This window comes from Canis lupus, chromosome X, assembly GCF_011100685.1.
Source record: "Canis lupus familiaris isolate Mischka breed German Shepherd chromosome X, alternate assembly UU_Cfam_GSD_1.0, whole genome shotgun sequence".
Lineage (NCBI taxonomy): Eukaryota > Metazoa > Chordata > Mammalia > Carnivora > Canidae > Canis > Canis lupus.
Window position 1 is genome coordinate 108,071,605 of NC_049260.1, and position 24,347 is coordinate 108,095,951.

Below are 24,347 nucleotides of genomic sequence, written 5' to 3' on the forward strand. Positions count from 1 at the left end.
GTTTGTGTAAGCAAGCCCCATACTCAACGTGGAACCCAAGACAGGGACTGAACTCACCACCCTGAGATCGAGTCAGATATCTAACCGACTGAGCCACCCAGACACCCCCAAGCTGTTTTTAATGTTAAGATTTCAAAAGAAGATCTCTCTGTACAGCATAACTCACTTTAGAGTTTGCTTAACGTAACCAAAGACTTTAAGTGAACTTCTTTTTTGATAATGCAATGTTATCATTCGTGAACATTAGTCTACTGGGATATATGAAAATTCCAGTTAGGAATGAGCTTTCATTGAGTCTATTCAGTGCCAGGCACTGTACCAAGTGCTTTCTCTGCCTTCTCTCATTTATGGCTAAGAGGTAGTGTATACCTGGGAATAATAAAGTGGCACATACCTAGTATTACCTCCCACTACTACCAAGGAAGTTGGCATACACCCAATAAGTGGCCAATCCAGGTCCATTCAAGTCCAAAGCTCAGGCTCTTAGCCACTGCACTGCTATGCGACTTCTGTGTTCAGGAACACAGGTTTCCCTGACCAGGATTCAAACCCAGACCAAGGAAGAGAAAATCACAAATTTGAGCCACTAGACCACAGAGCATGTGCTGAGTTGGCCTGATTCCACACCAAAAGGCCCCAGATGGTTATATATTTGGAGATCTGCTTTTTAGAGTTTTCCTGTCTCCTTTCCTGGTGTGCTGTTGGTTTCATTTCTTCTGCGTTATACGTGGATATGCACTCTTTCTACCACTGCTGGCACGTCTAGTCCCTGGCAGCCGCCCTTTTCCCTTTATCATGACCTTCTATCTAGATGCTGTTCTCCAATTTACAAAGTGCTTCCACATACCTTATCTCATCTAATCTAATTTTCTATTTCTAATTCATTTTGGGATGAGCAACCAAATTACCCATAATTCCAACATGCTTAGATAAGTAAAAGTCATTAGGCTCCAAGTGAGATCCTGAGGCAGTCTCCCAGGAATAAAGTGTGGAAGCCTTAGTGCAAAGATGGGGGCGGTGTGTCTCTTCTGCAGCCCAGATCTTCCCTCACCATTCATTCATTATACCGGTCATTCATTTAATAAACATTTACTGAGTACCTGCTTTGTGCTGTGTTATATTGAGTGCTGGGATTTATAAGAATGATCAAACTCAGGTTCCCTATAATGAGAGTGGCCTGCCAGCATTAGATATCCTGACACAAAGGATTATGGGAATGAGGCCAATAGTTGCCCAATTCAGCAGAGATTTTCTAGATCTAAGGCTGTGGAGGAAGCTTGGTATCTCTTTCTTTACAGTTCTCAGCTAAATGGCAGACACTGGAGGTTGCTAGGTCACTGAACTCTAGATAAACCATGGAAATGAGGGGCACTGGGCGGCTCAGTGGTTGAGCATCTGCCTTTGGCTCAGGTCGTGATCCTAGGGTTCTGGGATTGAGTCCCACATCAGGCTCCCTTCTCCCTCTACCTATGTCTCTGCCACTCCCTGTGTGTCTTTCATGAACAAATAAAATCTTTTTTAAAAAAAACCCATGGAAATGGTTCTCGAATCTGGCTGCACATTAGAAGCACTTGGGGCACCTTTCAAAACAAAATAATTACATAGTGACTCTGGGAAACTGTCAGGCGGTACCTACTCAGGCTGAACATACCCTGAGTCCCAGCAGTTCCGTTACCATGTACAAACCCAACAGAAATGTCCACCAGAAGACATGCATGAGACACGCACAGCAGCACTGTTCATAACAACCAAAAAACTGGAAACAACCCAGATGTCCATCAACAGGTGAATGGATAAACAAAAGATGGTACATCCACATGATAGGATCTACCAGCAATAAAAAGAATGAACCTTTAGTATCCACAATATGGGTGACTTGTACAAATGTTACCCTGAGTGAAACAAATCTTATACAAATGAGTACATACTGTATGATTCCACTCATATAATATACCAAAACAGAAAAAAAAATGAATCTATTGTCTTAGAAGTCAGGGCAGTGGTACCCAATGATGAGGGGTGTGACTGGGACAGGGGATGAGGGTGGCTTCCAGGTGCTGATAATGTTGTGTTTCTTAATTGGTGTGCTGATTATATGGATGTGTTCAATTTATAAATACTTAGAATTTGTGTGATTTCCTGAATTCATGCTATATTTCAATATGAAGTTTATTTAAACATTTAAAAAAAATACCAAATGGGATCCCTGGGTGGCGCAGCGGTTTGGCGCCTGCCTTTGGCCCAGGGCGCGATCCTGGAGACCCGGGATCGAATCCCACGTCGGGCTCCCGGTGCATGGAGCCTGCTTCTCCCTCTGCCTGTGTCTCTGCCTCTCTCTCTCTCACTGTGTGCCTATCATAAATAAATAAAAATTTAAAAAAAAAAAAAAAAAAAAATACCAAAGTGCCTGTGTGGCTCAGTTGGTTAAGCATTTGACTCTTGATTTCAGCTCAGGTCATGATCTCTGGGTTGTGAGGTCAAGCCCCATGTTGGGCTGCATGCTCAGCAGGGAGTCAGCTTCATATTCTCTCTCCCTTTTGCTCTGCCCACACCTCATGCTCTCTCTCTCTCTAAAATAAATGAATAAATCTTTTAAAAAAGCTTCTCTCCCTCTTCCTCTGTCCACCCCTCTTCTTCTCTAAAAAGCAGGAGAAGGAGGAAGAAGAAGAAAGAAGAAGAAGAAGAAGAAGAAGAAGAAGAAGAAGAAGAAGAAGGAGGAGGAGGAGGAGGAGGAGGAGGAGGAGGAGGAGGAGAAAGAAAGAGAAAGAAAGAAAGAAAGAAAGAAAGAAAGAAAGAAAGAAAGAAAGAAAGAAAGAAAGAAAAAGAAAGAAAAGAAAAAGAAAAAGAAATACTCAGGCCTGGGCCTCACTACAGACCAGTTAAGCTCAACTGGGGGGGAACACCCCAACATTTGTATTTTTTAGAAGCATCGTAGGTAACTCTGATGTACAGCCATATCTAAACACCAAGGGGCTTGGTGTTCCTATATTTATTAATAGCTCCTTTTGGGGGACAGTCGGCCACATGGCAAATGGAATGAGTTCTGGAGTAAGGCTCATCAGCAATTACGTTCTGATTTGCACTGACAATGTGGGGCATTCGTCTGCATCATCCCCAAACCTCAGTTTCCTCCACTGCACAATGGATACAACAATTCTTCCCTCCCAGGATTGTTGGGAGGATTAAACAAAGTAATATACTTAACGTAGTACACAGTACCTAGCACAGTACCTAGAACATAGTAGGTGCTTGAGAAGTGCTAGGTACTCCACTCCTTTTCCTCTTTTGCATCTAAGTTCTTAAGTACAGTGATCAGCAGATTGCTATAAAGGCACAAAACTCACGCTCTCCAATTTCTCCTCCTCAATGAGTCTCTTTGTAAAGACTGAAGTAATATTATACTTGGACTAATGATGTCAAACGAATATTGGACATTTCTGGGCTGTAGTTTCCTCACTGTCTTCAGCACATGCTATCCCTGAAGATGAATGGAGAGGACACAGACCACACGTAAATAGAAACCACAGACCCTCCTCTAGAAAGCTTTACTCCTGGCCTCATCCTTAAGAACAGTGCCAGCCCTGTGCGAGCAAAGACAAGGCCAAGATGTGAGTTGGCAAAAAGAACAGAAAAAATTAGTAGCTTGGAAGACATACCATCCATTATATGTGCCAAATGAAATTCTTTTGTATAAATTGCCACATTTTAGTAAAAACAAACAAAACAAAATCCTGAGCTGAGAGCAGAAGATCCAGGTTGGAGTTGTGATGCCACCACTGGTAAACTGTATGACTTTGGTGAGCTAACTTTTCAGTTTCCCTGCTAAACGAAAGTAATGCTACATGCTTTACAAGGGCATAGTGAGTTTCAGATAAGGCATGTAGATGGCATTCTAAAAAATTAAGCAGCCAAGAAATGCAAGAGGACAATACAAGCTGCAAATTTACTTTGTTCCAAACTCCAATCACCAACCACCACCACCCCCAGAGACTGAGAACTCTCTGATACTAACCGCTCCAAGCACACAGCCTGAAGCTCACTTATGTAAGACGGGACTGCAGCATTGCCTGGCATGTAGCACAATACTTTGCTTAAGAGAAATCCTTGGAAATGCCTTAGCTGAAGTACAAGGGCAGGCCCAGGCCTTAATGTTTTGGAGAGAGGTGCTCTCAGTCACAGAACACCAGAACTGTGGCTGGAGCAAATGATGTCATCCGAGCTCCTCTTACCATGGTCAATGTCAAAATTAAGATAGGAAGTTCAAGGACAAATTGTGGGTTTTCCAGGCAAAAATAAGTTAGAAAAGCAGTCTGGACCTTAGTATCTTGCTGTTAAAATCGTTAATACTTTATAAAACATCAACTTAAATTTATCCTATACTGTGACTTTGGGGGGAGTTATGTGGAGCTCTTATTCACAAAAACATAAGTAGTTGCATAGATAAATATATTCTCTTATTCCATTTTTATTCCCACTACACATTAAGAAAAGAAAAAAAAAAACATGTGAGTCACCCCTGTAGCCCAAAACAATAACAAACCAAAAATAAAAATAAAATTTTTGAAGAGACAGAGATAAACTTAAGGGCTCTGCACTCTAGAGCTAAGAAACAAAATAGCTCAAATACCTGTTGGGTTCCTAAATGACTGAAAAATGAAAACTCGAAATTAACTACCGGCACGTTGGTACACCTTCCAGAGTACAGGTCATCCCCCAGCCACAAACCATTCCTGCGACAGACCTGTGTACTCGACGCCGAAAATATCCCCAAATGCGCGGATGCCAGGGACCGAGGAGGCTGGGGGGAGGCATCAAATTAGTATCGAAAATTGTACTGTTGACTCCCGCCCTGGTTCCAGGGGAAAGAAGGAATCCTGTCCGCTGCAAACCCAGCGGCCAGAGCCAGAGAACTCGCCCCTAAGTTTGCCGCGTCCTCGCTCCGCGCCCTAGGCCCCCGCCCCCGCCCCTCCATCCTGGCCCCCGGGATCCCAGGGCACCGCCAGGCCCTGGCCGAACACCGACCCCACGGCTGGGGCTGCAAGCCACGGCAGGGGGAGGAAGGGCGGCTCCTCTGCAACCCAGGTCCTTCGGCACCACCCCGACCCTCGTGCTCTCCCCTTTCCCTGACCCCTCGCCCCCAGGCAGGTCACCTGGCTCAGCCGCTGCCCGCTGCTCCTCCCGCTGCTCGCTGGCTCCGGCCGCGCCGCCGCCGCCGCCTCCTGGAAGCGGCTCGCCCTGGCGAGTCACGGGGCCGGCGAGCGGGCGGGCGAGCCCGTGCCAAGGCTGCGGGAACTGTGCACCCCAGCCGGAGCTGGGACCCTGCCCTGAACGCGGCCGCCACCGGAGCGAAACTGGAGAGCTGGGCTCGGCTCGCCCGGGCGGGGAGGGGCGGCTGCAACTTTGCTCCTGAACGCGGGCGAGGAGGGGGCGCCCGTCTCCAAACTCTGTGCCGCGCCCGCCACCTCTCCAGCCTGAGGATTTTCTTTATGCTTTTTTTTTTTTTTTAATCTAAAGGGAAGCCAGATTCTTGCCCTCAAGTTCTTGCTGCCATGGCCGTGCGGCTCGGCAGGCGGAGAAGCGCGGCGCCGAGCCGGGTGCGGGAGACCCGCCCGCCGGGTGCACTGGCGGCGAGCCGGGCCAGGGCGCGCGGGGCGGCGGCGGCGGGCGGGAGCGGCTGCCCCGGACCCCGCTCTGCTGCGCGCTCTGGCTTCTCAGGCCTGGAGCCAGAGCCCGGCAGGGAGGGAGGCCTGGAGGGACCGGGCCAGCGGTGGGGAAGCGGTGACCCGGACCTGGATCGCCGAAGTAGGAACTGGAAGTGACAGCGGCAGGGCAGAGCAGCAGCCGCCACCGCCGCCGCCGTCCGGGTAGCCGTGGCAGCGGCAGAAACCGTGGTGGAGCGGCGGCGGCCACACTGCGCATGCTGCTGTCGCCGGCTCCAGCCGAGCCCCGGGCCGCTGGCTCCTGGCCTGCCGCGGGCCACTGCCAGACCCTCAGGCGGGAATCCCGGCCTCACGGACTAGCCCTTCCCAGCGGCCCGCTTCCTCCTGCCACTCCCCGACGCAACTTGGAACCCCCCAGCTCTGTGCTGAGCCGCCAAGACAGTGAGAAAGGTAGCGCTCTCCGGTGGCCCTCCACATCCGTCCCTTCCCTAACTATCCTGGATGCCCTTCCTGGGTTCTCACAACAGGACCCAAGTCAAGTGAGCCTGTTATAAGCTTAAAAAGGTTCTTGATATTTACCGCCTTACTTGAAGTCTGGTTTTTACAGAAATACAGTGCAGTTGGTAAAAGATTAGGATGGCCAGAGCCCTGGGTGTCAGCTAATGTAACTCACGGAAATTCTGTTAGGAGTGTCACATTTGCTCAGCAGGGAAAAACAAAAACAAACAAACAAAAAAACTTACCAAAATCCTCTTTAGTCTTCCCACTAGCACAAATTGAGCAGCTAGATATACAAAGCTCTGCCCAGCAGAAACTCATGGAATTGGGCCAGTTAAAAACAGAGTGTCCAAAAGTTAGATATTACCAATCCCTATTCTAGTCTCCTCTTTCACACGTGAGTCAACCCAGGCCCAGGGAATGGGGTCTCTGACTTCATACAGGTGGCAGACTTGGCCTTGATACCCATGACAGGTACTGGTTAGTTTCCTGACCTCATGCCTCACTCCTCCAAGAGGCTTCTGTTCTCCTAGAGCTGGGGTTCTCTTATGGAAGATTTAGTCTTGACTTTTGGTCATTAGTAGATCTGCCTTCCTTCCAAAACTGCTTCCCTGCAGAGCATTCCCTGGGAAATGGCAAATTGTCCATCCCACAGGCCTCACTTTGGGGATGGCACTCGTACTGTTCCAGTGACAAGGCAGATGGAGTGACTCAGGGAGACAGGAGGCTGTGAGGGGGTGGGGGCAAAGAAAAGCCATACTGAGACCAGCTGGTACTGGAAAGAGAAGGAGAGAGAGAAGAAAGAAGGGAGGGAAGGAAAAAGAGAGAGAGAGAGAAGCACTAATTGAGCCTCATATACATTCAATCAAATCCTTCATGAACAAAACATCTTTTTATAAAAGTAGGCTTGGTCCAGGAGTAGAACAGGAGATAAGTATCCCTGGCCATGGGTTTGTGGTAAAGGTGGCAGGGGACAAAACAGGAGTAACAGCTGGTCATGAGGCCAGGGGGAGAGCATGAAGGCTGCAGCCAGAACAGTATAGTCAAAGAAGTATCTCACCCAAGCCACTCTCAATTGATCAGAAGAAATGTGTCTGCCCCTCCTCCTTCCAAGTTGAAAGGCAGAATGAAAACAAAACTACCATTGCTACCATTGCTAGTGTTGTCAGAGGACTTCCTGGTCAAATTAGTGACACTCTACCTAGACATAACGGTTTCTCCATGTGTTCTAGATTTTCTCTTGAGGCCTGAGTGTCCTCCCTGCCTTCTCCATTCTGTAAACAAATAAAAAAGAGAGTTGGTTCACAGAAGAGGAAATACAAATGGACCATAAAGGGGTCAGCAGATGTCCAAATTCACTGGAATCATGAACCTCAAATTACAGCAGTAAACGAAATACCATTTTCACCCAACCTTTTAGCAAACCTGAAAGATACATAATATCCAGTGCTGCCAGGGACATGAGGAAGAAGGCACTTCCTACTCTACTGGTGGGAGTATAGCTTCATATAGCATTTTTGTAGAGGATTTGAGAATATCTATCAAATTTTGACACAGAAATTCCATTTCCATGAAGAAAAATGCCTCAAGAATAATCACAGATGTACACAAATCTATCTCTAGGTACACATCTCATACTACAGTAAGACCCGCTGGGATTTATCCCAGCAATGCAAGATTGAGCTAACATATGAAAATCAAACTAATGCAACATATCAAGATATGGACAAAAAACCAATGGTTCTCTTAACAGATACAGAGAAAGCATTTGACAAAATCCAGCCTCCTTTCATGATAGAAAAACTCAAAAAACTAGGAATAGAAGGGAATTCCTTCAATTTGATAAAGGCTATCTATGAAAAATTCACAGTTAACATCCTACTTAAAACTAAAAACTTCCCCCTAAGATTAAAAACAACACTAGGATGTCCACTTTAATCTCTTCTATTCAACATTGTACTGAAGGTTTCAACCAGGCAAAGTAGGCAAGAAAATGAAATAAAAGGCATCTAGATTGGAAAGGAAGAAGTAAAACTATATGCACAGATGACATGATCTTATACAAGAAAACCACAAAGATTTAAAAAAAACTATTAGAATTAGTGAATAAGTTCAGCAAACTTGAAGGATACAAGACTAATATGCAAACATCAGCTATATCTATATACTTGCAGTGAACAATCCAAACATGAAATTAAGAAAACAATTCCATTTACAATAGTATCAAAAGGAATAAAATTCTTTGGAATAGACTGAATCAAGGAAGTATAAGATGTACACACTAGAAACTACAAAACACTGTTGAATGAAATTTTTTAAAATAATTTATTTATTTATTTGAGAGAGAGAAAGCACAGGCAGGGGGAAGGAAGGATAAAGGGAGAGGGAGAAACAGGCTTTCCACTGAGCAGGGAGCCTAACTCGGGGCTCCATCCCAGGACCCTGGGATTATGACCTGAGCCGAAGGCAGACACTAAATGGACTGAGCCACCTAGGTACCCTATTGAATCAAATTTTAAAAGACCCAAATAAGTAGAAAGACATCCTGTGTTCATGGATCAGAAGACTTAATATTGTTAGGATGGAAATACTCCCCTAAGCCATCTACCAACTGAACACGATCCCTATCAAAATACCAGCTGGGTTGGGTTTTTGTTTTTTGTTTTTTGTTTTTTGTGGAAATGGACAGGCTGATCCTAAAATCCATATGGGTACACAAAGGATCCAGTTGAGCCAAAATGATTTTGAAAATGAAGAACAAATTTGGAAGATTCATGCTTTCTGATTTGAAAACTTACTACACAGCTACATTAATTGATTGAGTGGGGGAAAGAATAGTCTTTTCAACAAATAATGTTTAAGAGAATGAATTGGGGGGTGTTGCCTGGTGGCTCAGTTGGTTAAGCATCTGACTTTGGCTCAGGTCATGATCTCAGGGTCTTGAGATGAAGCCCTGAGTCAGGCTCCCTGCTCAGCAGAGAGTCTGTTTGTCCTTCTGCCCTTCCTCCCACTTGTTATCTCTCTCTCTCAAATAAATAAATAAAATATTTTAAAAAGAGAAAATGAACCTGAAATTCTACCTCACACCATATACAAAAATTAAGTAAAAATGAATCAAGGACCTAACTGTAAGAGCTAAAACTATAACACTCTCACAAGAAAACCTAAGTATAAATCTTCATGATCTTGCATTAGACAATGATTTTTTAGACATGATACCCAAAAGACAAGCAACAACAACAAAAATAGATCAGTTTGACTTCATCAAATTTAAGAAACTTGTGTGTTTCAAAAGATATTATCAAAGTTGGGGAGGTGCTTTAGAGAGTGCTTTGTTTCTTAGATGTCTCAGCAGACCTCCTCAACCAGTTACTAGCTAAGTGATCTTCTAGAGACCCAAGGACACTACAGCCATATGAAAACACAAAGATGAAAGTCCCTTGGAGAGGCCCACAGGCCACCCAGAGGTTCAAAAGGCAGCAGCTCTTTAATGGAGCCACTGTGCCCGATAGCCAGTACTCAAGATGTCACTATGCTGCCCGCCCCATCTCTGGCTTCATTTTTCTACATTTCCCAACTGACCCTTTTCAATCTGGCACTCTTTCTTTAGACAAATAATGGTGTGTTCTGGGGGCACCTGGGTGGCACAAACATCTGACTCTTGGTTTGGTTCAGGTCATGATCTCAGAGTCTCAAGCTCCATGCTCAGTGGGGAGTCTGCTTGGGATTCTCTCTCTCCCTCTCCCTCTATCCCTCACCCAATTTGTGCTCTTGCTCTCTTTCTCTCTGTCTGTCTCAAATAAATAAATAAAATCTTTAAAAAGTCAAACTTGAAAAAAAAGCAGAGTGAAATGGTGATTACCATGGGATGGGGAGATGGGGAGATAAACATTGATATTGTTCAAGGTCACAAACTTGCAATGAGTACTAAGTAAGCAACAGTGATCTAATGCCATGGCATAATATGAATATAGACAACAATACTGTACTAGTATTATGTGATGTGATAAGTATCACTGCAACAGCAATCATATTATAATATATAAATATAGAAAGTAACATGGTGTACACCTTCTACTTCCACATCATATGTCAAATATATTCAATTTAAAAAATGAATTTGAAAAACTTTGTAAATATTTGTGTCTTGGTCTGTGTCCTAGCTACCTGGGAGCGTGAGACTGGATGGTCAGTGCCCCCCAGCTCAGCACTATCTCATTTGATCCCTAAAACAATTCTATGCAGTAGATATTATTGTCTCCATTATGCAGATGAAGAAACTGGAAAATAGAGGGGCAAAGTAACTTTTCCCAGAGTCCACAGTCAGTAACCCACCAAGCCAAGACTCTAGCTCAAGTCTGTCAAACTAGAGAAAGTTATGTGCTTAGCTGTGGTGCCAGTTATTGCCTTATTTCAATACCCATACAATGTTCAGGCCAGCCTTTATGATCAAAGAGAGACAAAAATATGCCCAATGCCTTTCATTTAAGAAACGAAAATTAGGGGCACCTGGGTGATTTAGTTGGTTTGGAGTCTGCCTTCGGCTCAGGTCATGATCCCAGGCTCTTGGGTTCAAGCCCCAAGTAGGGCACCCTGTTCTGCAGGGAGTCTGCTTTTCCCTCTCCCTCTGCCTCTGCCCCTGCTTGTGCTTTCTTTCAAATAAATAAATAAAAATATTTTTTTAAAAAGAATGAAAATTAGCATATACTTTTCAGAAAGATTTTTATCCAAAGTGGATGAATTTTTTTTTTTTAAGAAGGAGAGGGAGAAGCAGGCTCTCTGCTGAGCAGGGAGCCTGACTCAGGGCTCGATCCCAGGACACTGAGATCATTACCTGAGCCAAAGGCAGACACTTACCCGACTGAGCCACCCAGGTGCCCCAAAGTGGGTGAAAATATTTTAAGCACTGGTACTTAAAGGAGTAAGCATTAGTTATCAGAAAAATCCACTTTTGTGAAACGACTCATTATCCCACAATGCCAGACCCAGAAGGTGTTTCTATATCACCTAGTATTCTTAGAACTGCAAAGAAGTTCAGGATATCTTCTGGCAGCTATCAGTGCAGAAATCACTGGCAATCTCACCATGTTTTTTATTTGTCAAATAAAGAAGAAAATACCATGATCTGTACCACAGTAGACATTATTCTATAAGATATATAGAGAAGTTTCAGGCTACACCTACCTCAAAAGCCATATACACACACATGTGCCCTTGCAGACACACAGCTAACTATGGGCAATAGGGACACCTAGAATAAAATAATCTGAGACAACTATAGCCTAATGCTGTGGATAACTTTAGGAAAAATTCTGAAGCAAGCCAAATTAATCTGGGGCAAAGCAACTTGTATTACTACTAATAATAATAGCTAATACTTGGAGAATACTTACTATGTGCCAGGCACTCTTCTGGGGACATGAATTAATTGACATATTGATCCTATGAGATAGGTGCTGCTATTATTCTCATTTTATAGGTGGGGAGACTGAGGCAGTCAAAGAACATGCCCAAGGTCACAAAGCTACTAATGAGAGAGAACTGAGCTTTGAACCCAAGCAACCTAGCATTGGAGTCTATCATCAACCCACTACCAATACTTTTTCACAAATTATACTGCTAAAACAGGTCTACACTTCTTATGCCCCTGGTTCTTAGCTGAGCACGGTACATACATTATCTCATAGAACTTTTTCAGGTTGAAGCTCCTTCCTCTAAATTATTATATAGTATCTCATGTGACCTTAAAACAACCCCATGAGGTAGCAATTGTTGTGTCCATTTTACAGATCAAAACACTGAGGCAAATAGCCAAAGAAAACAAAAACATGAATTAAAAAAATATGTAGGGCCGCATGGGTGGCCCAGTGGTTTAGAGCCTGCCTTCGGCCGGGGGCATGATCCTAGAGTCCCGGGATCGAGTCCCGCATCAGGCTCCCTGCATGGAGCCTGCTTCTCCCTCTGCCTGTGTCTCTGCTTCTCTCTCTCTCTCTCTCTCTCTCTCTCTCTCTCCTCTCTGTGTGTATGTGTGTATGTCTCATGAATAAATAAATAAAATCCTTAAAAAATATGCATCTGTATGGTTATTAAAGCATTATTTGCAATAGCTAAGATATGGAAGCCACCCAAGCATCCATTCAGAGATGAACAGACACAAATATGGTATACATGCACTCAATCATATAAAAAAAATGAATGAAATCTTGCCATTTGGGACAACATGGATGGGGTATTATGCTAAGTGAAGTAAGTCAGACAAAGAAAGGCCATTACCATACCATTTCACTCATGTGTGGAATCTAAAAAACAAAACAAAATGAAATAGAAACAGACTCATAGAAACAGAACACACTGGTGGTTGCCAGAAAGAAGGGGACTGAGAGGATGGATGAAATAGATGAAGGCGACTAATAGGCACAAACCTCCAATGTTACAATAAGTAAGTCATGGGGATGACAAATAAAACAGAGGGAATACAGTCAATAATATTGTAGGGTCGCCTGGGTGGCTCAGTTGGTTAGGTGGCCGACCCTTGATTTTGGCTCAGGTCATGATCTCCAAGTCCTGGCATCAAGCCTCGTGTCCAACCCCACCCACACAAAGCCCCGCAGTGGGCTCCACATTTGGAGGAGAGTCTGCTTCAGGATTCTCTCTCTCCCCTGCCCCTCCCCCACGCATTCTATAAATAAATAAATAAATAAATAAATAAATAAATAAATAAATAAATCTTTAAAGAATAATATTGAAGTAACATTGTATGGTGACAAATGGTAGCTACACTTACTATGGTGGGCACTGTGTAATGTATAGAATGTTGAATCACACATTGTACATCTAAAACTAATATAATATTAGTTAATATTAATATCAACTAATATTAATATCAATATAACTATACTTCCATTTTAAAAACCTACAATCTTTTTTAAATGAATGTATAAGACTTCAGCATCATTTGAATGTACTATAATTTATTTGACTATTCTCCCATTGCTAGTTATGGATGTTGTTTCCATGATTTTGCTTCTGCAAATAAAGATGTAATACACACACACACACACACACACACACACACACACACTGAGGAACAAAGAAGTTACATAATTGGACACTCAGACAAAAGTATCACCTCCTTTGCAGCAATACCCCCAAATATACTGTAAGGATCTATATGATATAAAATAGTGCAATGTAAGTTAATATACAATTTCTACCACAGGGCCAGGCTCTCTTGGCTTTTCATGGCCTCTGTTCTAAAGTGTTAATAGGAAAAAAGTGACAGTATACTTTCATCTCTTCCCAACTCGGAGGGGGGGGATTACTATGACCCCCTAGAGCGGCCAATGGCCTGCTTTTGGTTCCTCCCAGGAGGGAGGCACATTACACAGCCTTTGTCACTGGAAGCCTGCTTTCAGGGCACGGATGCTGTATTAAAAAATAGCATATTCTGAGTTTTGATTTTGTTTTGTTTCATTTTGTTTTGGAACTGGTTTCTGGAAAAGACAAACTAACCAGCCACCACTGGAGACCACCAATCTTAACCATGATCTCCATAAAATGCTACCCCTGTGTAACAGTCAGAAACAACCCAGTACTTTTAGTACAACACCATTTTCACTAGCAAGGCAAGGCATCCCGGGTGGGCTTACCTCCACTTGAAGGGCTGCACATCCTTTCAGGAAGTCACTGATGTTGTTGAGGCAGTCAGCTTCGGTTTGGGGCTCCAAACAGTACTAGAAAAACATAGCCAAATGTCACTTGAACCCTGTTATCGCATGCCAAGCATACACCATAGTCCTCATTTTCTGATAACTAGATAGGTAAGCTTTTTAAGGCAGGGGCCACATTGCTGTCAATCCAGGAAGAGAAATAACCACTGGAGGAAGTGATGTAAAAGTCTAAACGGTCGGTCTGTTTCAAATGTCACCAAACTTCCAGTCCCAAACCACCTATCTCTACTGACAAACTATTTTTTAGCCTTCAGCCAAAGTGCGGAGACAGCAAATTAGATCCAGGCTGTGTTTTGACCTTGGTTCTTGCTTTTAAGTTATTTTCTTGCTCCCTCCTCCCCATGATAATTTATTAACACTCTATCCTCCCATTTACTGTTTGTTACATTTGGTTACAGTTCTGCATGTTGCACTACCACTTCAGCACTGTTTTTCAAGTTTCAGAGAAATTATAAGTAAACCAATTTGCTCAATAAAAATACCAACCAGTACAAGAAGGCAAAAGCACTCACGTTATGCTCATAGTCACGTCCCCTGCTAACCTTAAGAAAGCTGTAGGATTCAACCTTTAAACTTAAAGTGCCTACTTTAGAAATTATCTATCCTTGTGAATATGGATTTCCAACATTAAAACTTTTGGCTTTTTAAAAGAGAGTAAGGTTAGTTTCACTTTGAACACATGTTGCATACAAAACATATATCTGGTTTCTATTGTTTTAACAAACCTTTTCTGACATTTTGGATTATTTCTTCTGGTTGCCTCTGTTTCAAAGGATATTTTATTTCTTTGAGAAGCAAATCAACATTGATTTTAGTCAAACTGTCAATAAACACCATCAATATCTATTATAAATCATCCCGTTATTACACCAATTCATATATACCCCAAGTTCAAAATATGCCCTTGGTACACAGAGAGTAATAACACATATCTCTATGACAGAGCAAATGATACGAGTATTTTCTCCTTGTCCCCTGGCACCAACATTGTATCATGATTTTACTATATTTGGGGGCCAAGTGCTAACGGATAACCTTTCATTTTCTGAGCTTTTCAAGCTACAAAAACAAGACAGAATGCCAAACTCCTAGGAAGAGATTCAAGTGGCAGAGTCCCATGATCCAGGCAACAGAACATCTCAAGGGTTACATTATTGCTGCTCTCTGGTGGTAAGCAATCCTAAAGAGAATGCCCATTTCCCTTACCTTTTCTAGAGAGCCAGGCCTAAGTCTGTTGATCAGTTTGCACAGCACTACCCCATTTTTCAGCGAGGACTTCAAGAACTCCTCTGGATCACAGATGGTCTTTTTGGGGGAATCTAAAACTCCCAAGGATATAAGCCATGTCACGATTCGCTCTTCTGGATTCATCGCTGAGGACTGTATGCTCTGCACAGCTCCCCAGGGCAGCTGCAAGGACTAAGCCACATCCGTAATTGCATCTGCTACTGCCTTCCGTTTTTATAAGTTCTCTTCTGGGGCTTGCAGAGCAAAGCGTTTCAACGACTTTCTTAGATAACGCGACCCCACTCCAATTACAGGATCTTAAAGCCACAGAGATCACACTTAAAAGATGTAGAAATAGAAAGAATAAAAATCTTTGGATAATGCTGGATTTTGTTTTCCAAGCCTGCAAAGCTAACTTACCAGGGTTAAAAAAAAAAGAAGAAGAAACACACATAAACACAGCCCCCCCCCCCAAAAAAAAAACCCAACAGTGCAAGAAGCTGTAAGGGAAGGAAGTGAGGAGGATGCTGGGGAGGGAGGAGAGAGAATGAAGCAAGTGCTCTTGGAAAACACAGGGGACTTTGGCAATGAGACACTCATGGGCCAGTCTGGGGAAACACTGTCAATAAATAGTCTAGCCCCAGTGAAAATCTGGCTGCTGTCAGGAGGAAGATGCCAACTGGCTCTTAGGTCACATAGATCTGAGGCTCATGAAGAAGGTAGGCTGAGAAAATTCTTCCAAGAAATGGCCGGATGTCCTCATACTGTCTCACAGAGATGGTGTGTCATGATCATCCCTTGTAAAACACGTTGAATTGCATGGTGATAACGTGCCAAGCAAATGAAGACGGTGCCTGCTGTCAGCCATCACTGTGTACAAGCAGAAGCTAGAAGAATGGCATTTTACTTTGCAGCCAAAAAGCTATGTTTAGGGAAATAGGCTAAGGATAACATCTGACATCCTGTTTACTTGCATTCTTTAGCAATTCTTTTTCTGGACCTGGTTCCACTACACAATCCAGCTGCAGTACCCCTAGCAAAGGCTCTGACACAGTCCTATGAGAGGGTATAAAACACTTGAAAACAGAACTTTTGAGAACAAAAGAGCACTTGTCCTCTGTCTATACTATAGTCTGGAAAGTTGATGCTTCCCCAACAAGAAACACTTTGCGTTAAAAATGGTGCTCTAGGGGCGCCTGGGTGGCTCAGTTGGTTAAGCATCTGCCTTCAGCTCGGGTCATGATCCCAGGGTCCTGGGATTGAGCCCCATGTCGGGCTCCCTGCTCAGTGGGGAGTCTGCTTCTCCGTCCCTCTCCCCACCCACCCCCCACTTGTACTCTCTCTTGCTGTCTCTCTCTCTTTCTCAAATAAATAAATAAAATCCTTTTTTAAAAATGCTGCTCTGAAAAAAAACAAACCTGGTCTAAAACAAGAGATCTTTTCACAACCAGTTGAAATAGTCATACTATTGGGAAACTTGTAAGAAGACCAATGAGAACAGCATAGCCTTAAACTGGCAAATGCATGCTCCTCCCCATCAGTCACTGCCCCTCCTCAAGTAGGGGATCCTGCTAAGCTTCCGAATCCTTCTCAACACAGCTCTAGACATCTACTACCAAATGATCAGCTTAGATAATCCTGCTAAATGTTTTCAAAGCTTCCTCTTCTTGCCATGTTCCTAACACTTATCACGTTACTATTTACTTGTTGATATGTCTCCTCCACCAGAATGTAACCTCCCTAGAGTAGACGTCTTGTTTGTTTTGTTTAACACTGTTCCCAGCAGGATCAGGTACATAGTAGATATTCTACAATGCTGAATGAGGGGTATCTGAGTAGCTCAATTGGTTGTCTGCCTTTGGCTCAGGTCATGATCCTGGGGTCCTGAGATAGAGCCTAGGGTCAGGCTCCCTGCTCAGTCAGGAGTCTGCTTCTCTTTCTCCCTCCATCCCTCCCCCTTCTCCCTCTCCCCTCTCCCTGCTCCTGCTCTCTCTCAAATAAATAAAATCTTTTTTAAAAAATGCTGAAGGAGGGATCCCTGGGTGGCTCAGCGGTTTAACGCCTGCCTTTGGCCCAGGGCGTGATCCTGGAGTCCCTGGATCGAGACCCACGTCGGGCTCCCTGCATGGAGCCTGCTTCTCCCTCTGCCTGTGTCTCTGCCCCTCTCTCTGTGTGTCTCTCATGAATAAATAAATAAAATCTTTAAAGATAAATAAAATTAAAAATGCTGGAGGAATGCATGAATGAACGAATAAACTCTTATGTCTTAAAACAAAAATTTTTCCTTGCTGATTTCTTTTACTGAAATATAATTGATGCATATTATTATGCACCTATTTAAGATGACCAATTTAATTAAATTTGACATATACACCTGCAATACAATCAAACACAATGCAAGTAAAACTTTCCATCACCCCCAAAGATGTCCCTTCTTCCCTACCTTCCCTTCCAATCTGCTTTCAGCCCCTGCAGATTAGTTCACATTTTCTAAAATCCTATATAAATGGAAGCATACAGTGTGGTACTTCCTTTTCTCTGTTTTTTTTTTTTCACTCAGCATCATCATTTTGAGATTCATTCATGTTGTTTTGTCTATCAATAGTTCTATAACAAGGATTTGACCTCCAACTGTTTGGTTTGATGTAATTATACTTAGAAGCAAAATAAATATACTCAATCAGGGCAGCCCTGGTGGTGCAGCGGTTTAGTGCTGCCTGCAGCCCAGGGCGTGATCCTGGAGACCCAGGATCGAGTCCCACGTCAGGCTCTCTGTATGGTGCCTGCTTCTCCCTCTGCCTCTGTGTGTGTGTGTGTGTGTGTGTGTGTGTGTGTGTGTGTGTGTTTATGAATAAGTAAATAAGATCTTAAAAAAAAAGTTTTCATTGACTTTTGACCCTGGCCAAAGCTGTGTCATAGGAAGAAATATAAAATCCACTTGTTGATAAATGAAAGTCCCAAGTCAGACCTATCTGAATACGTTTTTCTATGTCATTTTGACAATTTTCACAATTGCTCATCAAAACTGTACTTTACAGGGGCATCTGGGTGGCTCAGTCAGTTGAGCATCTGCCTTCAGCTCAGGTCATGATCCCAGGCTCCTGGGATCAAGCCTCACATCAGGCTCCCTGCTCAGTGAGAAGCCTGCTTCTCCCTCTCACCCCTGCTCATGCTGTCTCTCACTATCTCAAATAAATATTTTTTAAGAACTGTACTTTACAGACAAACAAATCTGATAGTATTATTGAGGTATCACTTACATTTCCCGATCCAGAATAAAGCCTAGGTCATTTCAGGAACCCAGCCTTGCCCAAAACAGGCTTGAGCCCACTGAGGTCGCCCAGATGAAAATCTGCCTCATTTTAGACAATGGCTATAGCACATTACTATAACCACTAAAGTTAAATGAGAAAAGCCAGGCTACCACCTCAAAGCACTTCTATTAGTATGAAGATTGGAAGTTGGGGTCAGTATGGTCAAATGTCAGGAGAGCAAAGAATTCCAGGACTGTAGCAAGCATGTGGCTGAATGACTAACCATGGAGTGTAGGTTGACTAGGGAAGCAAGTGAGGAGAGAAAGGAGCTGAGGAACTGGGGGAATAGGATGGGCCATTGGGAGACTAGAGGTCATGGTGATACAAAGAGCGACAGGCTTCACATGACAACAGGAGTAAACAGAGAACGGGTTTCTCACTCAACTGCAGAGCTTGGCACTATGCACCCTGAGCCACTGAACCAGCCTCCCCACTCACTGGCTTTCCCACCTGCATCCTCTCATCCTAATGGATTCTCTGGCAGAGCATGGTCTGGTTGATCTTCCAGAAAAACCTCTTTGATAGTGCAATACTCCTGCTCAAAAACTCTCAAAGGCTCTCCGTATCCTAAAGCCATGACTTACAAACAACAATGTACAAAAATAATCATCTCTTATGAGGGAAGGTGGAGAAAAGAATGAAAAGTGTAGGAGCGCCTGGAGGGCTACATGGGTGAAGCGTCTGTCTTCAGCTCAGGTCATGATCTCAGGGTCCTAGGATTGAGCCCTGCATCGGGCTCTCTGCTCAGGGGGAAGTCTGCTTCTCCTTCTCCCTCTGCCTTCTCCTTTCTGTCTCTCTCTCTCTCTTAAATAAAGAAATAAAATCTTTAAAAAAAAGAATGAAGAGTGAAACTTGAGCCAAAATAGGTAACATTTTATTAAAAATAAAAAGATGTGGGATGCCTGGGTATCTCAGTGGTTGAGCATCTGCCTTTGGCTCAGGTCGTGATCCCGAGGTCCTAGAATGAGTCCCACATTGGGCTCCCCACAGGGGCTGTGAGTTTGAGCCCCACATCGGGTATAGGGATTACTTCAATTAAAGTAAACTTAAAAAAAAAAAAGATCTGCAGGAAGTAAGGTCAATGTTAACATTTGCTAAAACTAGTTGCTGGGTACACTGGTAACTGTTTATACCATTTTCCTTTACATATTTGGAACGTCCATAATTGATTTTTAAATTTTTAAAATTTTAAATCTACTGGGACACTTCAAAAGAAGAGTTGGGAGCCCTAGTCCCCAGTGCTAAGCTTACTTCAGAAGATCTGCAATGAAGCAAAGGAATCTGTATTATTAAATATCCCACTTGATTCCAGTGCAGGTAGACCAAAGTCACACTGGGAGAAACAAGTTGGTTATAACCTTCCACTCCATCCCAATTTCTTTAAGATTTTATTTGAGAGAGAGAGAGGGAGAGAGAGAGAGAGAGAGAGAGAGAGAGAGAGAAAGCGCATGAGCAGGAGGAGGAAGGGCAGAGGGAAAGGGAGAAGCAGGTTCCCCAATGAGCAGGGAGCTGGATATAGGGCTCCATCTGGGATCTTGACCTGAGCCAGAGGCTAAAGGACTGAGCCACCAAAGCACCCCCACTCCACACCAATTTCTGCCAACATCTAGGTCAAGACTGCTTAGTTCCTTGCCTTTCCTTTTTGTGATTGATGGATTACCTCAAACTCCTCTTCATGCTTGCTCTGTGAAAACAGACCTGGGCTTTTAAATCATTTTTATTTTGCCAGCCTGCACCATATGAAGTTGATACGAAATTTTATCGGTAGCTGGTGATAGAGAGATATTGCAGGAAGAAGGGGTTTTACTTCCTGTTTCCTGTGTGCTCACTCCACAGGCTCCTGATGAGCTCCTAGCTTTCTTAGTGCTCTCCTTCTGCAACACTGGCTTCCTCTAGTTCACAGTGGGTAGCAGCTTCCCGTGGCATCACCTTTGTGGGGGGCGTTCTATACCAAAGTGTCTCTGGTGAACCTCTCCCCCATGAATGGAAACAAGCATCCTACAAGGGCACATTTTCAGCAAGTTCTAGAGGACAAGTATCCAGCTACTTCTACTGACTCAGCCCCATGGCAACTTCTATAATAAGGCCTGGATTTCAGCTGCAGGTGGAGAGGGGAGGTTCTCACAGTTCTAGGGGAGTGAGTAGTATGTATTATTTCATATTGTCTGCTATTATATATTTTATCTGCTAGTCCTATACTCTTAGAATTCTAAAAAAAGAAAAAAGAATTCTCTTTACTTCTTACTACTAGTCAATCCTTATTACTCCATTCCCCTGTTACTGTTAATAATTATGTTAAACTTTTCCTCTTCAAATTCCTCTGTGGTTTCTCTGTCCTGATTGGACCCAGTGACATGCCTCGTTATCTTCAATGAACACTCCTTCACTTTAGCCAATCGCTTGCAAGGTCACAACATGTACTGTCATTACACAAATTTCTCTGCTTCCTAATCATGAATTCAATCATTACATTTTGTAACCACAACCTACCATCTTTCCAGCTTGTTTGTTCAGTTTCTCTTTTTTTAAGATTTTATTTATTCATGAAAGTCACAGAGAGAGGGAGAGGCAGAGACACAGGCAGAGGGAGAAGCAGGCTCCATGCAGGGAGCCCGACATGCGACATGGGACTCAATCCCAGGTCTCCAGGATCAGGCCCTGGGCTGAAGGCAGCACTAAACCACTGAGCCACCCGGGCTGCCTGCTTGTTCAGTTTCCTTCATGACAACAATCCCTTAATCTTGTAGCGATCTTCAAAGCATTGTTTTCCAAAATGATTATACAATTTTACATTCTTGCAATCAGGTTCTGGTTTCCCATTGCTCCATATCATAGCTATTACATATTTCAGACTTTTAATTTTTATTTTCATGGGTGTAGAATTTACTTTTCTATGATTCCTAATAAGGTTAAAACATTGAAAAAATTTTTAAAGAGGGAAAGAGAGAGGGTGGGTGGGAGGGTTAGAGGGAGAGAGAGAATCCTTTTTTTAAAAAAAAGATTTTATTTATTTATTCATGAGAGACACAGAGAGAGAGAGAGAGAGAGGCACAGGCAGAGGGAGAAGCAGGCCCCATGCAGGGACCCCGACGTGGGACTCAAACCTGGGACTCCAGGATCACGCCCTGGGCCAAAAGCAGGCGCTAAACCGCTGAGCCACCCAGGGATCCCTAAGAGAGAGAGAATCTTAAGCAGGTTCTACGCCCAGCATAGAGCCCAACCAGCACTCCATTATACAACCCTGAGATTATGATCTGAGCTGAAATCAAGAGTCAGATGCTTAATTAACTGAGCTACCCAGGTGCCCCTAAAGCATGTTTTCATATGTCGATTGTCCATGCATATTTCCTCTTCTGTGAAATACTTGCTCATTTCCATTGTCTACTTTTCCACTGGGTTGTCTTTTTGCTATTGATTTGTAAAAGTCTATAATACATGATGGATACTAAACCAATGTTAGCTATATACATACATGAATATCCCCTTGTACTTTTTTTTAAGATTTTTATTTATTTATTTATTTATTCATGGAAGACACACAGAGAGAGGCAGAGCCACAGGCAGAGGGAGAAGCAGGCTCCAAGCAGGAAGCCTGATGTGGGACTCGATCCTGGGACTCCAGGATCACGCCCTGGGCCAAAGGCAGACAGCAAACCACTAAGCCACCCAGGGATCCCTGTACTTTTGTTTTTCATCATGGTGTAAAATGTGGTGCATTTTAGGAAATAGCAGTTCTTGATCTTTAAAAGTAAAATACTTTATCTCACTCTCATGTAAAATAAGTCCAGAATTTGGCAGCCCAAGGCTACCATGAAGCTTCACAGTCATTAGAGACCCAGGATTCCACTCTCCTGTTACTTCACCATCTTTAGCTTCCTACCTCATAGTTCAAAATGACTGTTTGTGTGAACTTGGACTAGGCAATAATGGTTTCTTAAATATCAGACTGAGGCCACAAGCAACTAAAGAATAGAAACAAATTGGTCTTCATCAAAATCAAATATTTTGTTCTTCAAAGGATATCATCAAGAAAGTGAAAAGACAACTCCAGAATGAGAAAATATTCGCAAGTCATATATCCAATTAGGGACTTGTATCCAGAATATATAAAGAACTCTTATAATTCAATAATAAGAGGACGAATAACTAAAAATGGACAAATTATGAATAGACAATTCTCCAAAAAAAAGATATACAGGGGCACCGGTGTGGCTCAGTCAGTTAAGTGTCTGCTTTCAGCTCAGGTCATGATCCCAGGGTCCTAGGATGTAGCCCCATGTCAGGCTCCCTGCTCATCAGGGAGTCTGCTTCTCCCTCCCCCTCTCCCTACTCAGTGCTTTATTTCTCATTCTCTCTCTCTCTCAAATAAATAAATAAACAAACAAAATTTCAAAAAAGATATACAAATAGCTAATAAGCTCAAAAAAAGATCCTCGACATTATTAGTCTTCAGGCAAATGCAAATCAAAACCACAATGAGATTCCACTTTACACCCACTAGGATGGCCATAATAAAAAAGACAGATATCGGGGCACCTGGCTGGCTCAGTCAGAAGAGCATACGATTCCTTTTTTTCCCAGATTTTATTTATTTATTTATTTTAGAGAGAGAGTAGGAGCACAACTAAGGGGAAAAGCAGAAAGGGAGGGAGAGAGAATCTGAAGCAGATTCCATGATGAGCACAGAGCCTGACAGAGGGCTCAGTCTCATGACCACCAGATCTTGACCTGAGCCAAAACCAAGAATCAGACACCTAACCAACCGAGCCACCCAGGTACCCCAAGAGCATGAAATTCCTGATCTCAGGATCATAAATTAAGCCCCACACTGGAAGTAGAGGTCACTAAATTTTTTTTCACTAAAAATTTTTTAACTAAAAAAACCAAAAAGATAATAACTAATGTTGGTAAGGATGTGGAGAAACTGTAACCCTCATACATTGGTGGTGTGAATGTCAAATACTGTAGTTGCTATAAGAAAACAGTTTTACAGTGCCTCAAAATGTTAACAGAGTCACAATATGGCCCAGAAATTCCTCTCCAAGAGGAATAAAAACATATGTATATATGAAAACTTGTATACAAATATTAATACCAGTATTAGAAAAAAAAAATACCAGTATTAGTCATAACAGCCAAAAAGTTCAAACAATACAATATTTATCACTTGATGAATGGATAGATAAAATGTTACAGTCAAATATTAGTCATAAAAATGAATGAAGTCCTGATACATGCCACATCATGGACAAACCTTGAAAACATACTAACTGAAAGAAGCCAGATACAAAAGATCATATATTATATGATTCTATTTATATGACATGTTCAGAATAGGCAAATCCATACAGACACAGTAGTAGAACGGCAGTTGCCCAGGACTGGGGTGGGGGTTGAGGGGAAACTGGGAGTGACTGCTGATGGTTATGAAGATTTCTTTTAAGGGGAAGTGAAGAAAATGTTCTAAAAATGATTTGGTGATGGTTGCACAACTCTGAATATACTAGAAGTTACTGAACTGTGCACAACTCTGAATATACTAGAAGTTACTGAACTGTACACTTTAAGTAGGTAAATTGTATAATATCTGAATTATGTCTCAGCAAAGTTGTTTTTTTTAAAGATTTTATTTATTTATTCATGGAGAGACACAGAGAGGCAGACACACAGGCAGTGGGAGAAGCAGGCTCCATGCAGGAAGCCAGAAGTGTGACTCGATCCTGGAACTCCAGGATCACACCAGCCATCATGTCTGCATTCCAGCCATCAGGAAAAAAGGAAGGGGAAATAAAACAACAGTCCTCACACACACACACACACACACACACACACACACACACACACACAGTTTATTAGGAAATATTTGTAATATACTAAAAAATTGAAAGAATAGTATGATGACCTCCTTCATACCCATC

General features: G+C 42.9%; 1 protein-coding gene across 3 annotated transcripts in view; it reads right to left on the reverse strand.

Annotated features, from left to right (window-relative positions):
- The window catches only part of ARHGEF6 (Rac/Cdc42 guanine nucleotide exchange factor 6), a 101,679-nt gene extending 86,138 nt beyond the window's left edge, over positions 1-15,541 (reverse strand). The window contains exons 1-2 of one of the 3 annotated variants that reach the window (XM_038588426.1): positions 15,095-15,541; positions 13,808-13,891 (exon numbers count right to left, since the gene is read on the reverse strand). In XM_038588426.1, the coding sequence (XP_038444354.1) occupies positions 13,808-13,891; positions 15,095-15,259 (249 nt within the window). In that variant the 5' untranslated portion in view covers positions 15,260-15,541. Of the gene's footprint in view, positions 1-5,150; positions 5,258-13,807; positions 13,892-15,094 lie in introns of those variants that run through there. The other 2 variants (XM_038588428.1, XM_038588427.1) reach the window with 2 other exon arrangements.
- Positions 15,542-24,347: the final 8,806 nt, after the last annotated feature.